Source organism: Scleropages formosus, chromosome 16, assembly GCF_900964775.1.
Source record: "Scleropages formosus chromosome 16, fSclFor1.1, whole genome shotgun sequence".
NCBI lineage: Eukaryota > Metazoa > Chordata > Actinopteri > Osteoglossiformes > Osteoglossidae > Scleropages > Scleropages formosus.
The window spans coordinates 212,854-230,161 of NC_041821.1; the positions used below are offsets into that span (position 1 = coordinate 212,854).

Genomic DNA, 17,308 nt, shown 5'->3' on the forward strand with positions numbered 1-17,308 from the left:
CTACAATAACTGAAGCAACCAGGAGGATTTGCTTGGGGTTTACAGCTGTATGAGGATACAGGAGTGGGGGTAAGTTATTTTTTACATTGACATCATCTTTGCAGTTTACAGCAGGAAAATTTAAGTTGGTCCTACACTTGACCTCATACTGCTTTCCAAATAAATCCTCATATTACGGTTACTCTGGATTTGCATCTCATCCAGTTTACACTTCTGTATGTATGGTGTCAGTTTTATATATAAATCAATTTATTTTTCAAGAAATTGCTGACCATCACTTTTGCCCACGTTTTACACATTGTCATGGACTTCGGTTTTACTCATGATCTAAAAATGACTTTGAAACTATGTAAAGAGTCTGATCTGTTATTTTTATTTATTTTCATTTTTATAGAGTGCTCTTCTCAAGCAGTAACACAGAGTGCTTTAATCAGAATCAGAATCAGAACGAGCTTTATTGCCAAGTATGTTCACACATACAAGGAATTTGTCTTGGTGACAGAAACTTCCACAGCACAGACAGAGTGACAGTGACAAGACACAGATGAGAAGATAGAATATGTGAATAAAGGATAAAAATTATATAAAAATATAGAAAAATATAAAGTACACAATATACAAAAAATAGTCACTAGACTATATTTATGTACAGGTATGTTCTATACAAATGCAAGGGAATGTGAGTAAGACATATGATGTGATAAATAGATATAAATATATATAGCGTTGTGTATTGCACTGGTTTACTCTCTAGGGGGGATTTAGCTGTTCATGAGGTAGATGGCCTGAGGAAAGAAACTTTTCTTGTGCCTGGCTCTCCTGGTGCTCAGTGCTCTGTAGCGCTGGCCAGATGGCAAAGGTTCGAAGAGGAAGTGGCCTGGATGTGAGGGGTCTAGAATGATTTTGCTAGCCCTTTTACTGACTCTGGACGAGTACAGTTTTTGGAGAGCTGGGGGGATGTGCCGATGATTCTTCCGAACTATCCGCTGTAATCTTCTGATGTCTGATTTTGTAGCTGAGTCAAACCAGACAGTTATAGAAGTGCAGAGGACAGACTCGATGACTGCAGAGTAGAATTGCATCAGTAGCTCCTGTGGCAGGTTGAACTTCCTCAGCTGGCGAAGGAAGTACAACCTCTGCTGGGCCTTCTTCACAATGGAGTCTATGTAGAACTCCCACTTCAGGTCCTGTGAGATGGTAGTGCCCAGGAACCTGAATGACTCCACTGTTGCCACAGTGCTGTTCATGCTGTTAACACAGGCATAAGGCAAGAAAAACAAATACACGAGATAAGAAGCAAAGAAGACAGTCGACTAATGGCTACCATAATAAAATACTTTTATAGAGCTATAAGTATGCCTACTGGTCACCGGGAAAGGAAGAAAAACTCCAAACAGAAGGTTGAGGGAGAAAAAACCTCTGGGGGTCCAAGGGCCAGTGGTTGTCCACCCCTGCTGGGCATTCTAGATTTAGTAACAATTCTAAGCCAGTTAACAAGTAAGAATGATATTGTTGCTAGAAGGTATCTTGAATCCCCAGCTCAGTATGGAATGTCTCGTCCATCATGGTAGTTGTTCATCATCTTCAGTCAATATGGGATTCATCTGTCACCACTGGCTGGCCTCCTTGGGTCTTATGTAGTGAGGCAGTGTTTAACAAGAACAAAGAACAGAGTTAGTAATTTAATCATTAATCATCAGAAAATGTGTGTGTGTGTGTGTGTGTGTGTGTGTAATCTCACAAAGGTAAGCCGGAGCAATGCCATGTACTGCCTTATAGGTCAAAAGTAGGATGTATACACACAGTTTCAGAACCGCTTGTCCCATACGGGGTCGCAGCCTACCCGGTAACACAGGGCATAAGGCCGGAGGGGGAGGGGGCACACCCAGGACAGGATGCCAATCCGTTGCAAGGCACCCCAAGCAGGACTCAAACCCCAGATGCACCAGAGAGCGGGACTGTGGTCCAACCCACTGCGCCACCGCACCCCCCAGCAAGATTTATAATCAACTCTAAATGTGACTGGAAGACAATGTAATGATTTAAGTACCGGTGTTATATGGTCTTACTTCCTAGTTCTAGTGACAATTCTCGCAGCAGTATTTTGTACCAGCTGTAGCCTGGATACAGTCTGGTATAGACAACCTGACAAAAAGCATTACAATAGTCCAGCCTGCTTGAGACAAAAGCACGAACCAGTTTCTCAGCATCCCATCTACATAGGAATCGCCTTAATTTAGCTATGTTTCTTAACTGAAGGAAGCACGATTTAGTCACAACATTTACATGAGATACAAATGACAGCTTCCCATCCAACAGGGCACCCAAATCCTTGACACAATCCATACACTTGAAAATAATACCATTTGTTGCAAAGATTGGCGTGATTATGTTGAGAGTTTTGGCATCACCACCCACCAGAAGTACCTCTGTTTTACTGGCAGAGATTTTAGAGATAAAAAATTTTTACTCATCCATAATTTTATACTGGTAAAACAATTACTAAAGACACCACATGTGATGGATCATCAGGCTTAAACAATATATAGCTGTGTGTCATCGGCATATGAATGGAAATTCACATTGTGTTTGCGAATAATGTCACCCAATGGTAACATATAGAGTGAGAACAGTAATGGTCCCAACACAGAGCCCTGTGGCACACCATACTGAACCTTAGTTGAAATGGAGGGGGTGCAGTCATCAGATTTTAATACAAATTGTTCATGGTTAGCTAAATATGAGTCAAACCACTTCAGAACGGTACCTCTTAGTCAAACCAGGTTTTCAAGTCTACTCAGCAGGATACTATGGTCTACAGTATCGAATGCAGCACTCAAGTCCAGTAACATAAGAATAGAGATCTGACCAACATCAGAAGAGGAGAGAATATTATTAACAACATGTGTAAGTGCCGTTTCAGTGCTGTGACCAGTGTGGAAACCAGACTGAAATTTTTCAAATATATTATGGTGATTAAGATATTTTACGATTAGGGAAGCTACAATTTTTCCTAGAATTTTGGATAAAAATGGTAGATTGGAGATAGGTCTATAATAATTATTACATGGGTTCTTACAGTCCAGATCCGATTTCTTTAGTAGGGGTATAATAACTGATTTTAAAAGCTTTTGGAACACAGCCATTTAGTAACGACGTATTCACAATATTAACAATAGTGTCAATAGGGTCTGCAAGCACGGAAACTGCAGCTTTCAGTAATTTGGTGGGGACTGGGTCTAAAGCACAGGTAGTACCTTTCATAGAGCGAATTAGCATGGTAATTTCCTCTAGTTATTACGTCGAAGCTACTGAGATGGTGCAAACAACTAATATTATCAATCATCGTCAGAAGCGCTTATGCTGGCTAAAACCGAATTAGAGGGCATCATAGATTTGAGGATATTCTCTAATTTCTTATTGAAAAACGACATAAATTCATAATGGTAGCAGAAATACATTGTTTGTCTTTGTGTTTACCAGTTAATAAGTAAGTGATGGTATTAAACAGGAAGTGAGGGTTCTTGTGTTGTGATTTTCATCAATTAGCTTTGCGTAGTATTCGGATCTGGCATGAAAAAATGCCTTTTTATATTTTTTTAGACAATCGGACCAGGCTACAGTAGCGCTACATAATAAACGTTTACTTTAGTTGAACGCCATTTACGCTCTAATTTACGACATTCTAACTTTATTGCACGAGTTGATTCGTTGAACCAGGGCGAGTTTCTTACAGTTCGAAGTTTTTGGTGGAGCCACAGAGTCTAGTGCGAATTTTACCTCCGAATTATAATCTAAAACTATCTGATCAATATCTATGCTGGTGGTTGCAAAATCAGAGCTTCTGATGTAATCAACAATTTTAGCAGTAGTATTTTATCAGTTTGCCACATGATTTTGGTCTTACTGTGGTAGGACGGCACCGGCAGGTACCGTACAGATCAAAGGTTAATAAGTAATGATCAGAAATAGCTTCGTTTAAAGGAATAATATTAACATGATGAACATCTACACCATAGGTTATGACGAAATCGAGCGTATGGTTACGGGAATGATGAGTAGGACCGGAAACAACTTGAGTAAAACCGACGCGACGGAGTTTAAGAGAGACGTAAACTATCAGCCGAGAGTATGTATGAAATGACACGTCTATATGAATATGGAAATCACCCATCATGATTATTTTGTCGTGAGACTAAATCAGTTATAAAGTTACTAAATTCCTCGAGAAGAAGACGGTCCAGAACGAGATTTATGATAATAATCATATCCGTGCGGAGTGGCTTTTAGCAGAATCGTATCGGACTCACCGATATTTAAGCTCTGTGTGAAAAGGTGTTGAATGGGCAGGAAAGTTTTATCTTCCTTTTTTATTTAGACATGCTGTTCTAGTTAACCCATGTGAGTGACAGAAAGAGTGTGTGTTTCACTGGTGCATGGATGAGTGACCCATAGTAGTATATCTAGCAGTAAGTCGCCTTGGTGAATGTGTGGGCTGATAACACTACATAGAGTTCACTGGAAGTCGCTTTGGACAAAAGCATCTGCTAAATAAATAAATGTAAATATAAATGTAACCTAGTTATTTATTATTTAAGTTTCTGTGTTGCCACAATCGCCCTTTCAACAAATTCACATCTTCAGCAACATGAACACAGTGCAAACCTTGAAAAGCAGAAATTATAACACTGTTCTGCCTTCATATAACAAACCTAACTCTGTCTGTTCTGGCTGGTGGACATTCTTTTCAATATTATGTTTTTATATGATTTATATGGTGTGGCGTAGTTTTTGAAGAACCCTTTTCAGTTTGCAACAAGTGTTAAACTGCAGAATACTTCATTCTCATCCTTTGAAACTGTTTACTGACTTATGGGTTTATAAAGTAACATTTACCTTTAAACACTCATCCCTTATGTATGTCTGAGGACCTCATTAAATGAAGAACTGCTGTACTGGCTCACACTTTTTCCATACATTAGGCTTTTTATTGAGTACAGGAGCATCACAGCACGTATCACACAATTTCAAACAGAGATACATGTGGATTTTCTTCCTTATTGGTTTCAGTCTATTTCCTGTTTACATCTAGCCTATTAACATTAATCTGAACACAGTGGCTCTTAGTGTACAAAAAGCCTTAATCTCGTGACAAAATGCTGCAATCTAATGATAAATATTTGTTAGTAATGCTACAATACTTTTTTTTACTACTTGTGCATTTGTGCAGACTCAGCTGAAGAACGTACACATCCTCCACATTTTAATACATTTACATTTATTCATTTAGCAGACGCTTTTTTTGAAAGTGACGTACATCTCAGAGAAAATACAATTTGTGCATTACATTAGGAGAAAGAGTGACATAGCTGCAGATATGTGATTCTTAAATAAACCTAGTATGTTTCTTTCCACTTTGTTATGCACATGAGAAGGTGCATAAAACAGAATAAATGAATCCTGATCACCTTCCTACAATTTTTTTTCTTTATAAAAAGGTACACAAACAGGGGCCATAGTGGCGCAGCAGATTTGGCTAGGTCCCGCTCTTTGATGGATTTGGGTTTGAGCCCTGCTTGGGGTGCCTGTAATGGACTGGTGTCCTGTCCTGCGTGTGTCCCCTCAAGCCTTGTGCCCTGTGTTGCTAGGTTAGGCTCCGGTTTGCTGTGACCCTGCTTGGGACAAGTGATTTCAGACTTTTTGTGTGTGTGTGTGTGTGTGTGTGTGGATACACATACATTTACATATAATACAGGAGTAGCAGCTGTGGAAAGGCTTATCTGGGCATGATCAAAAAGTTATGGTGCATGAACATTTACACCATACATGAGCTTGAGAGATCATGGGCGAAGTGAATCCGGAAAAGGTGACTTTTCACACCCTTCTTGAATGTAGGCAGAGTTTCAGCAGTCCTGAGGGAGAGGGGGAGGTCAGTCCACCACAAGAGAGCCATAACTGAGAACCTCTGTGCTTTACTTTTTGTGCGTGGGACTACCAAGCAAGCAGAAATAGATGAGCGAAAGGCTATGGTTTGCTGTGTAGGGGTTGATCAAGTCCTGAGCGTTTCCAGCCACAAGGTGGAGTAGTGAAAAGTGAACAATGAACACAGTCCTGGATCAGTCTCCTACCATCTGCTCTGTACAGAGAAAGGCTATTCTCACTACTGTCCCCTCATGGAGACGGCAGTGACGGGGATAGTGATATATTGTGTCCTCAGTAGTTTGGACCGTGGTCTTTAGAGCATTACAGGACTTCACAATAAAAAGTCACAACTACTGTTAAAAATTTCTGTAACTTATAATATGTAATTGTAGGCAATTAAATTACATGTAACAGTTTGTTTTTGATTTTCAGATTTCCCCAATTCATGCCTGTGGGAATGAGGGCAATACCAATGCTTCTTCTGCTGCTATTAGGTGAGTAATACTTTTCACAGTCAAGATGGGATCAGTTTCAAAACAATACTAACAGTTTTGAGCAAACCTTCTCAATAGTCTGAGTAGTTCATGTGGAAAGAGTTTCGGGTGGCAAAATGTAAAGTTCAATAGTATGAAAATGTGAGAAGAATGTACTGTTCCAGTCCAGCTTGCCTGGGCAAGTGCAGACACCTCAGATATTTGTTATCTCAAATTATTTGCAGAAAGAAATACTGCAGTCATTTTAAACTGCACCTAGTTTATTACAGAAACACGACTAAAGTTCAGCAAGTTACAGAGCATGTAAAAAATTCTTTCAGCGAGAGCCCTCAGTACAATCCATGCGTAAAATATCTTAGCAGTTAATAATCAGCAATATATTTAAGAGTTAATTTTGTTTTGCCATATTTAAGCAGTCTTGTGTGTAACTAACTCGATATTCTGCAGATGCATATCATCAAAAATGAATAGCTGTGAAACAATCTTGGCCTGCATTTCGAAACGTAGTCATTAGTTGGGAGTAAAAAACACACCAGAACAGAGACTCACTTGGACAGTGTTTATAGTTCTTGTGTTGTATTCCTCACTGTTGGTGATAAATAACAACATGAGCAATGTTGCCCATGGAAGAACTGATCAACGATAAACATTTTATAAGAGTTTGTAAGAGACAACATATTTTTATCTTCTGTGATGTTAAACTAAGTTTTATTTTAATACAATTTCTGGTGAAATTTTTTAAAAAAAAAACTCATGTATTACATAGGGGGATGCAGTGGCGCAGTGGGTTGGACCAGGTCCTGCTTTCCGGTGGGTCGGGGGTTCAAGTCCTGCTTGGTGTCCTGTCCTGGGTGTGTCCTCTCCCCTTCCTGCCTTATGCCCTGTATTGCCGGGTTGGGCTCCGGCTCCCCGCAACCCCGTTTGGGACAAGCAGTTTCAGACTGTGTATGTGTGTGCATGCATGTTTCTGAAGATAATAACCTGAAATTACTGCTAGAGTCTCAAGTTAGCTCACACAGTTCTGCAGGAAAATTTTGGCAAACAGACTGTCCCACAGTAAAATGCAGTAGGCCTCTCAATAGGTGACTAGTCACCTGGTTTGTCACCTCATAACTGTCCAGAGACTTGAGAGTCTCTGTGAACATGCATATGAATGTCAAAGTGTGAGGTCCTTTTTCTGTTCTTTACACATTTGTGTGTAGAAAGTTGTTGACAGTACTACATTTACATTTACATTTATCCATTGAGCAGATGCTTTTCTCAAAAGCAATATATATATCAGAGAAAAATGCAATGAGTGCATTACATCAACAAGAGGAGAGATTTGGATGCAGATATGTGATTCTAGAATACAGTCTCAGTACAGTCACAATCAACAGTATGAATCAGTACACATCACACAAGTAGTTGCATAAAGGTTTACCCAAAATTCAACAATTTCTTAGAAAAATTAAACAAAAACATTTCCACTTCTATCGTGCACTTAAGAGATCAGGGGAAGTGAGCCTGAAAAAGATGCGTTTTGGGACTTTTTTAAATGTAGAGAGAAATTCAGCAGTTCTGAGTGGGAGGGGGGTCATTCTACCGCATTGGAACCAGAATTGGAACCCATTGTGCTTTGGATTTTGGACTTTTCGTGGGTGGGATCACCAAACAGGCAGAGTGGAGGAGCGTAGCAGTCTGGCTGGGGTGTAGCGAGTGAACTGCTGCACTAATCCAAATGTACTGGAACATGCAAGGAAAACAAATTGATTTATTTGAGAATAATTTAAAGTCTGCGCATTCTCAGCTGGATTCGAATATGCTACTAACCCAACAATTGAGGAGATGTGAGGTAAAAAGTGTTCAAGCAAGGGACTGTGCTCATTATGTGAGGGACGCCTGTATATTGGCAGTGTTGAAGAACAACCCCAGACCTGTGTGTCTGTGTGCGGGCACATAAAGCTCGCACCACTGTTAGGAAAGGAAAAGGATGAACATATGCAGAGGTATTTCATCAAACTCAGAACATGTATTTCAATGTCTACTCAGTAAACCTGTGCAGTCCAAAGAAAAAAAATTCACTGATTCTGTGATGATTCTGTGAGTTAACACACACCTGGCTAAGAATTTTGAAGGGCATAGGGGTCATACTATGGAGTTTCAATTCACAGCAAACACAATTACATTCATTAATTTTTCGGACGCTTTCCTAAAAGATGACACAACTTAGAGTACACAAACATGCGTCAACAACAGAGAGAGAGATGGAGACAAGGACAAACCATTCCTGAAGTACAGTCAATGAGTCTAAGGATGCAGTTTGACCAGTACCACACGACTAGTTCACACTAACAAATCTATGTAGACCTTATAGCTCACATGCAGAAGTGCAAATTGTCCCTTCAGAATTTGATTTCATACTATAGAAAAATACACGATAAGGATATTTGACAATATCATGAAGTAAAATCTGTCTGCAGCGTATCTGGACACGTTTTAAATCAAAATGTGCTCTTTTTCCTGTCAACCACAGCATTCATGCAGAGGAAAAACGCTGCTGTCACAGGACAATCGTAAGTACTTTCTCACCTTAAAGACAACATATGTATATACAATAAACATAAATGTAGACAAAGTATATCTTAAGATATGAAAAGGCAGAAGCCTGATTTTTTTTTTTTTTTCATTTTATTCCAGGGCAAGTAATGAAACAACACTGACATCTGCACTAACATCAGAAACAGCAACTACTACTGCCATGGTAACAACAACTACAACTCCCACAACTACTGAAACAACTCCCACCCCAACGACAACTGTCACATCAACCACAACCGAAACAACGACAACTCCCACAATGAGTGAAACAACTGCCACTCCAACGACACCTGTAATATCGACCAACATGGAGACAACTGCAACTCCAGCTACTACTGAAACAACGACCACCCCAACGACAACTGGCACATCGACCACAACCAAGACTACTACGTCTCCAACTACGACTGAAACAACTACCACTACAACGACAACTGCAACACCTTTAACGCCAACAACTACTGAAACAACGACAACCCCAACGACAACTGTCACATCGACCACAACCGAGACAACTACAAGGCCAACTACTACTGAAACAACTACCAACCCAACGACAAGTGTAGAATCGACAACTGAGACAACTACAACTCCAACAACTACTGAAACAACGACCACCCCGACGACAACTGTCACATCGACCACAACCGAGACAACTCCAACTACTACTGAAACAACTACCACCCCGACGACAAGTGTCTCATCGACCACAACCGAGACAACTACAACCTCAACTACTACTGAATCAATTACCACTACAACGACAACTGTAACACCTTCAACGCCAGCAACTACTGAAACAACGACAACCCCAACGACAACTGTCACATCGACCACAGCCGAGACAACTACAACTCCACCTACTACTGAATCAACTACCACTACAACGACAACTGTCATATCGACCACAGCCGAGACAACTACAACTCCACCTACTACTGAAACAACTACCACCCCAACGACAAGTGTAGAGTCTACAACTGAGACAACTACAACACCTTTTCCGACTGAAACAACGACCACCCCAACGACAATTGTCACATCGACCACAACCGAGACAACTACAACGCCAACTACTACTGAAGCAACTAGCACCCCAACGACAACTGTCATATCGACCACAGGGGAGACAACTACAACTCCAACTACTACTGAATCAACTACCACTACAACGACAACTGTAACACCTTCAACGCCAAAAACTACTGAAACAACGACAACCCCAACGACAAGTGTCTCATCGACCACAACCGAGACAACTACAACTTCAACTACGACTGAAACAGCTACCACTACAACGACAACTGTAACACCTTCAACGGCCACAACACTTGAAACAACTGCCACCCCAACGACAACTGCAACACCTTCAACGCCAACAACAACTGAAACAACGACAACCCCAACGACAACTGTCACATCGACCACAACCGAGACAACTACAACTCCAACTATGACTGAAACAACTACCACCCCAACGACAAGTGTAGAGTCTGCTACTGAGACAACTACAACGCGCTCTCTGACTGGAACAACGACCACCCCAACGACAACTGTCTCATCGACCACAGCCGAGACAACTACAATTTCAACTACTACTGAAACAGCTACCACCCCAACAACATCTGTGGAGTCTACAACAGAGACAACTACAACTCCAACTACTACCGAATCAACTACCACTACAACAACTGTAACACCTTCAACGCCAACAACTACTGAAACAACTTCGACCCCAACGACAGCTGTAGAGTCAAGCACAACCGAGACTACTACAACTCCAACTACTACTGAATCAACTACTACTACAACGACAACTGTAACACCTTCAACGGCCACAACACTTGAAACAACTGCCACCACAACGACAACTGTAACACGTTCAACGCCAGCAACTACTGAAACAACTACCACCCCAACGACAAGTGTCTCATCGACCACAGCCGAGACAACAACAACTCCAACTACTACTGAAACAACTACCACCCCAACGACAACTGTGGAGTCTACAACAGAGACAACTACAACTCCAACTACTACTAAAACAACTACCACCCCAACGACAACTGTGGAGTCAAGCACAACCGAGACTACTACAACTCCAACTACTACTGAAACAACTGCCACCCCAACGACAACTGTGGAGTCTACAACAGAGACAACTACAATTCCAACTACTATTGAATCAACTACCACTACAACGACAACTGTAACACCTTCAACGCCAACAACTACTGAAACAACGACAACCCCAACGACAACTGCAACACCTTCAATGCCAACAACAACTGAAACAACGACAACCCCAACGACAACTGTCACATCGACCACAACCGAGACAACTACAACTCCAACTATGACTGAAACAACTACCACCCCAACGACAAGTGTAGAGTCTACAACTGAGACAACTACAACGCCCTCTCCAACTGAAACACCTTCCACCCCAACGACAAGTGTAGAGTCTACAACAGAGATAGCTTCAACCCCAAGTACTACTGAAACAGCTTCCACCCCAACGACATCTGTGGAGTCTACAACAGAGACAACTACAACTCCAACTACTACCGAATCAACTACCACTACAACGACAACTGTAACACCTTCAACGCCAACAACTACTGAAACAACTACGTCCCCAACGACAGCTGTAGAGTCAAGCACAACCGAGACTACTACAACTCCAACTACTACTGAATCAACTACTACTACAACGACAACTGTAACACCTTCAACGGCCACAACACTTGAAACAACTGCCACCACAACGACAACTGTAACACCTTCAACGCCAGCAACTACTGAAACAACTACCACCCCAACGACAAGTGTCTCATCGACCACAGCCGAGACAACAACAACTCCAACTACTACTGAAACAACTACCACCCCAACGACAACTGTGGAGTCTACAACAGAGACAACTACAACTCCAACTACTACTAAAACAACTACCACCCCAACGACAACTGTGGAGTCAAGCACAACCGAGACTACTACAACTCCAACTACTACTGAAACAACTGCCACCCCAACGACAAGTGTAGAGTCTGCTACTGAGACAACTACAACGCGCTCTCTGACTGGAACAACGACCACCCCAACGACAACTGTCTCATCGACCACAGCCGAGACAACTACAATTTCAACTACTACTGAAACAACTACCACCCCAACGACAAGTGTAGAGTCTACAACTGAGACAACTACAACACCTTCTCCAACTGAAACAACGACCACCCCAACGACAATTGTCACATCGACCACAACCGAGACAACTACAACGCCAAGAACTTCTGAAACAACTACCACCGCAACGACAACTGTGGAGTCTACAACAGAGACATCGACAACTCCAACAACGACTGAAACAACTACCACTACAACGACAACTGGAACACCTTCAACGGCCACAACACTTGAAACAACTGCCACCCCAACGACAACTGTAACACCTTCGATGCCAATAACTACTGAAACAACGACAACCCCAACGACAACTGTGGAGTCTACAACAGAGACAACTACAACTCCAACTACTACTAAAACAACTACCACCCCAACGACAACTCTGGAGTCAAGCACAACCGAGACAACTACAACTCCGACTACTACTGAAACAGCTACCACTACAACGACAACTGTAACACCTTCAACGCCAACAACAACTAAAACAACTACCACCCCAACGACAACTGTGGAGTCAAGCACAACCGAGACTACTACAGCTCCAACTACTACTGAAACAACTGCCACCCCAACGACAACTGTAACACCTTCAATGCCAACAACTACTGAAACAACGACAACCCCAACGACAACTGTCACATCGACCACAACCGAGACAACTACAACTCCAACTACTACTGAAACAACTAGCACCCCAACGACAACTGTGGAGTCTACAACAGAGACAACTACAACTCCAACTACTACTAAAACAACTACCACCCCAACGACAACTGTGGAGTCAAGCACAACCGAGACAACTACAACTCCAACTACTACTGAAACAGCTACCACTACAACGACAACTGTAACACCTTCAACGCCAACAACAACTGAAACAACTGCCACCCCAACGACAACTGTAACACCTTCAACGCCAGCAACTACTGAAACAACGACAACCCCAACGACAACTGTCACATCGACCACAGCCGAGACAACTACAATTTCAACTAATACTGAAACAACTACCACCCCAACGACAAGTGTAGAGTCTACAACTGAGACAACTACAACGCCCTCTCCAACTGAAACAACTACCACCCCAGCGACAACTGTGGAGTCTACAACAGAGACAACTACAACTCCAACTACTACTGAATCAACTACCACTACAACGACAACTGTAACACCTTCAAAGGCCACAACACTTGAAACAACTGCCACCACAACGACAACTGTCTCATCGACCACAGCCGAGACAACTACAATTTCAACTACTACTGAAACAACTACCACCCCAACGACAAGTGTAGAGTCTACAACAGAGATAGCTTCAACCCCAAGTACTACTGAAACAGCTACCACCCCAACGACATCTGTGGAGTCTACAACAGAGACAACTACAACTCCAACTACTACCGAATCAACTACCACTACAACGACAACTGTAACACCTTCAACGCCAACAACTACTGAAACAACTACGACCCCAAAGACAGCTGTAGAGTCAAGCACAACCGAGACTACTACAACTCCAACTACTACTGAATCAACTACTACTACAACGACAACTGTAACACCTTCAACGGCCACAACACTTGAAACAACTGCCACCAAAACGACAACTGTAACACCTTTAACGCCAGCAACTACTGAAACAACTACCACCCCAACGACAAGTGTCTCATCGACCACAGCCGAGACAACAACAACTCCAACTACTACTGAAACAACTACCACCCCAACGACAACTGTGGAGTCTACAACAGAGACAACTACAACTCCAACTACTATCGAATCAACTACCACTACAACGACAACTGTAACACCTTCAACGCCAACAACTACTGAAACAACTACGTCCCCAACGACAGCTGTAGAGTCAAGCACAACCGAGGCTACTACAACTCCAACTACTACTGAATCAACTACTACTACAACGACAACTGTAACACCTTCAACGCCAGCAACTACTGAAACAACTACCACCCCAACGACAAGTGTCTCATCGACCACAGCCGAGACAACAACAACTCCAACTACTACTGAAACAACTACCACCCCAACGACAACTGTGGAGTCTACAACAGAGACAACTACAACTCCAACTACTACTAAAACAACTACCACCCCAACGACAACTCTGGAGTCAAGCACAACCGAGACTACTACAACTCCAACTACTACTGAAACAACTACCACCCCAACGACAACTGTAACACCTTCAAGGCCAACAACTACTGAAACAACGACAACCCCAACGACAACTGTGGAGTCTACAACAGAGACAACTACAACTCCAACTACTACTGAAACAACTACCACCCCAACGACAAGTGTAGAGTCTACAACTGAGACAACTACAACACCTTCTCCAACTGAAACAACGACCACCCCAACCACAATTGTCACATCGACCACAACCGAGACAACTTCAACGCCAAGTACTTCTGAAACAACTGCCACCGCAACGACAACTGTGGAGTCTACAACAGAGACATCGACAACTCCAACAACGACTGAAACAACTACCACTACAACGACAACTGGAACACCTTCAACGGCCACAACACTTGAAACAACTGCCACCCCAACGACAACTGTAACACCTTCGATGCCAATAACTACTGAAACAACGACAACCCCAACGACAACTGTCACATCGACCACAACCGAGACAACTACAACGCCAACTACTACTGAAGCAACTAGCACCCCAACGACAACTGTCATATCGACCACAGGGGAGACAACTACAACTCCAACTACTACTGAATCAACTACCACTACAACGACAACTGTAACACCTTCAACGCCAAAAACTACTGAAACAACGACCACCCCAACGACAACTGTCTCATCGACCACAGCCGAGACAACTACAATTTCACCTACTACTGAAACAACTACCACCCCAACGACAAGTGTAGAGTCTACAACAGAGATAGCTTCAACCCCAAGTACTACTGAAACAGCTTCCACCCCAACGACATCTGTGGAGTCTACAACAGAGACAACTACAACTCCAACTACTACCGAATCAACTACCACTACAACGACAACTGTAACACCTTCAACGCCAACAACTACTGAAACAACTACGTCCCCAACGACAGCTGTAGAGTCAAGCACAACCGAGACTACTACAACTCCAACTACTACTGAATCAACTACTACTACAACGACAACTGTAACACCTTCAACGGCCACAACACTTGAAACAACTGCCACCACAACGACAACTGTAACACGTTCAACGCCAGCAACTACTGAAACAACTACCACCCCAACGACAAGTGTCTCATCGACCACAGCCGAGACAACAACAACTCCAACTACTACTGAAACAACTACCACCCCAACGACAACTGTGGAGTCTACAACAGAGACAACTACAACTCCAACTACTATCGAATCAACTACCACTACAACGACAACTGTAACACCTTCAACGCCAACAACTACTGAAACAACTACGTCCCCAACGACAGCTGTAGAGTCAAGCACAACCGAGACTACTACAACTCCAACTACTACTGAATCAACTACTACTACAACGACAACTGTAACACCTTCAACGCCAGCAACTACTGAAACAACTACCACCCCAACGACAAGTGTCTCATCGACCACAGCCGAGACAACAACAACTCCAACTACGACTGAAACAACTACCACCCCAACGACAACTGTGGAGTCTACAACAGAGACAACTACAACTCCAACTACTACTGAAACAACTACCACCCCAACGACAACTGTGGAGTCAAGCACAACCGAGACTACTACAACTCCAACTACTACTGAAACAACTGCCACCCCAACGACAAGTGTAGAGTCTGCTACTGAGACAACTACAACGCGCTCTCTGACTGGAACAACGACCACCCCAGCGACAACTGTCTCATCGACCACAGCCGAGACAACTACAACTCCAACTACTACTGAAACAACTACCACCCCAACGACAAGTGTAGAGTCTACAACTGAGACAACTACAACGCCCTCTCCAACTGAAACACCTTCCACCCCAACGACAAGTGTAGAGTCTACAACAGAGATAGCTTCAACCCCAAGTACTACTGAAACAGCTACCACCCCAACGACATCTGTGGAGTCTACAACAGAGACTACTACAACTCCAACTACTACTGAAACAACTACCACCCCAACGACAAGTGTAGAGTCTACAACTGAGACAACTACAACACCTTCTCCAACTGAAACAACGACCACCCCAACGACAATTGTCACATCGACCACAACCGAGACAACTACAACGCCAAGTACTTCTGAAACAACTGCCACCGCAACGACAACTGTGGAGTCTACAACAGAGACATCGACAACTCCAACAACGACTGAAACAACTACCACTACAACGACAACTGGAACACCTTCAACGGCCACAACACTTGAAACAACTGCCACCCCAACGACAACTGTAACACCTTCGATGCCAATAACTACTGAAACAACGACAACCCCAACGACAACTGTGGAGTCTACAACAGAGACAACTACAACTCCAACTACTACTAAAACAACTACCACCCCAACGACAACTCTGGAGTCAAGCACAACCGAGACAACTACAACTCCAACTACTACTGAAACAGCTACCACTACAACGACAACTGTAACACCTTCAACGCCAACAACAACTAAAACAACTACCACCCCAACGACAACTGTGGAGTCAAGCACAACCGAGACTACTACAACTCCAACTACTACTGAACAACTGCCACCCCAACGACAACTGTAACACCTTCAATGCCAACAACTACTGAAACAACGACAACCCCAACGACAACTGTCACATCGACCACAACCGAGACAACTACAACTCCAACTACTACTGAAACAACTAGCACCCCAACGACAACTGTGGAGTCTACAACAGAGACAACTACAACTCCAACTACTACTAAAACAACTACCACCCCAACGACAACTGTGGAGTCAAGCACAACCGAGACAACTACAACTCCAACTACTACTGAAACAGCTACCACTACAACGACAACTGTAACACCTTCAACGCCAACAACAACTGAAACAACTGCCACCCCAACGACAACTGTAACACCTTCAACGCCAGCAACTACTGAAACAACGACAACCCCAACGACAAATGT

The 17,308-nt window shown here is 42.8% G+C and overlaps 2 protein-coding genes across 2 annotated transcripts in view; both read left to right on the forward strand.

Annotated features, from left to right (window-relative positions):
• Positions 1-10,718, forward strand: LOC114912431 (salivary glue protein Sgs-3-like). The gene is made up of 5 exons (XM_029259256.1): positions 1-69; positions 6,355-6,416; positions 8,932-8,971; positions 9,096-10,064; positions 10,604-10,718. The coding sequence occupies exons 1-5, from the start codon at positions 50-52 to the stop codon at positions 10,716-10,718; spliced, it is 1,206 nt and encodes a 401-aa protein (XP_029115089.1). The 5' UTR covers positions 1-49.
• Positions 10,719-13,252: 2,534 nt separating this feature from the next.
• The window catches only part of LOC108933252 (uncharacterized threonine-rich GPI-anchored glycoprotein PJ4664.02-like), a gene marked incomplete at its 5' end in the record, with an annotated part of 25,973 nt that continues 21,917 nt past the window's right edge, over positions 13,253-17,308 (forward strand). The window contains 4 exon segments of the mRNA XM_029259257.1: position 13,253; positions 13,295-13,989; positions 14,485-14,967; positions 15,112-16,598. Of these exon segments, the coding sequence (XP_029115090.1) occupies position 13,253; positions 13,295-13,989; positions 14,485-14,967; positions 15,112-16,598 (2,666 nt within the window).

Excerpts from the sequence above, each read along its gene's own strand:
- LOC114912431 (XM_029259256.1), top strand. The coding sequence starts at position 50 with ATGAGGATACAGGAGTGGGG. Across the intron at positions 70-6,354 it reads ATGAGGATACAGGAGTGGGG|ATTTCCCCAATTCATGCCTG; the intron begins GTAAGTTATTTT and ends TTTGATTTTCAG. Across the intron at positions 8,972-9,095 it reads GCTGCTGTCACAGGACAATC|GGCAAGTAATGAAACAACAC; the intron begins GTAAGTACTTTC and ends ATTTTATTCCAG.